This window comes from Temnothorax curvispinosus, unplaced genomic scaffold (assembly GCF_003070985.1).
Source record: "Temnothorax curvispinosus isolate PA1 unplaced genomic scaffold, ASM307098v1 QBEX01014485.1, whole genome shotgun sequence".
NCBI lineage: Eukaryota > Metazoa > Arthropoda > Insecta > Hymenoptera > Formicidae > Temnothorax > Temnothorax curvispinosus.
In genome coordinates, this window is record NW_020224265.1 from 1 (window position 1) to 1,033 (window position 1,033).

At 54.0% G+C, this 1,033-nt stretch overlaps 1 protein-coding gene across 1 annotated transcript; it reads left to right on the forward strand.

Moving 5' to 3' along the window:
* Positions 1-53: 53 nt before the first annotated feature.
* Positions 54-1,024, forward strand: LOC112464717 (matrix metalloproteinase-19-like; the record flags this gene model as incomplete). The annotated part of the gene is made up of 1 exon (XM_025031874.1): positions 54-1,024. A coding segment is annotated over one exon (971 nt), but the record flags the coding sequence as incomplete, so codon positions are not given.
* Positions 1,025-1,033: the final 9 nt, after the last annotated feature.

Here is a 1,033-nt window from a genome sequence, read left to right on the forward strand (position 1 = left end):
TCAATTCCACAATTACGGACGAAAATTACGCGCTCACGTTCGACTACTTGCAGAAATACGGATATCTGCCCAAAGACGTGGACGCGGTTCCGGCTCAGAGACGAAACGACGTTTTTCGCAAAGCCTTCAAGGATTTTCAGAATTACTACGATTTACCCGGCGATGGAACGCCCAACAACGAAACGCTGCAATTTATGAGTAAACCGCGATGCGGTTTCCGAGATATCCTGAAGCACGGAACGAAAGCGAGCCTTTCCAAATGGCCGAAGACGCACCTGACGTGGCATTTTCACTTAGCCGACGAAACCGAGCTGAGCACGGCGCAGGCCGCGTTCGACCTGTGGTCGCAGCATTCGGCATTGACGTTTGAACGCTTCGAAACGCCGAATGCCGACATTATAATATCTTGGCGACGCCTACACTATAACACGAACACCAAGGTGAACGGAGCACTTTGCTCGGACAAATTCGACGGCCCCGGCGACGTGCTCGCCCACGCGTCTCTCCCGACGGACCAAGCGGGATTCGTTTCCGAGGTGCACGTCGACGGGGACGAGCCGTGGCACATTTACGTCAACAAACATCCCGCGGATAAGTTTTCCCTGCATTACACGCTGACGCACGAGATCGGCCACTCCCTCGGATTGGTGCACAACAGGCGCAAAACATCGGTGATGTTCGCGATACAACCGGACCAGCAGTACCCGCTGAAGCTCGACCAAAACGACATCGCCGACATTCAACGTTTGTACGGTGAAAAAATTCCGAACAATCCGCCGCGTCGGACGCCAGTGCCGCCGCCGCCGCCGCCGTCGCCGGACCTGTGCAGCCTCGATCGCGTGAACGAGATATTAATTTTGAAAAATCAAATGTACATCTCGTACAAACGTGACGTTTGGTCGATCGATCTAGACGGTAGGACGTACAACGGACCTTTAGCCCTCTCGAATCACATGAGCTTTCTTCACGACAATTACACGCGCGTGACCGCTGCCTATCAATCCCCGTCTGGCGATCTCGTGGTGTTCGTAGA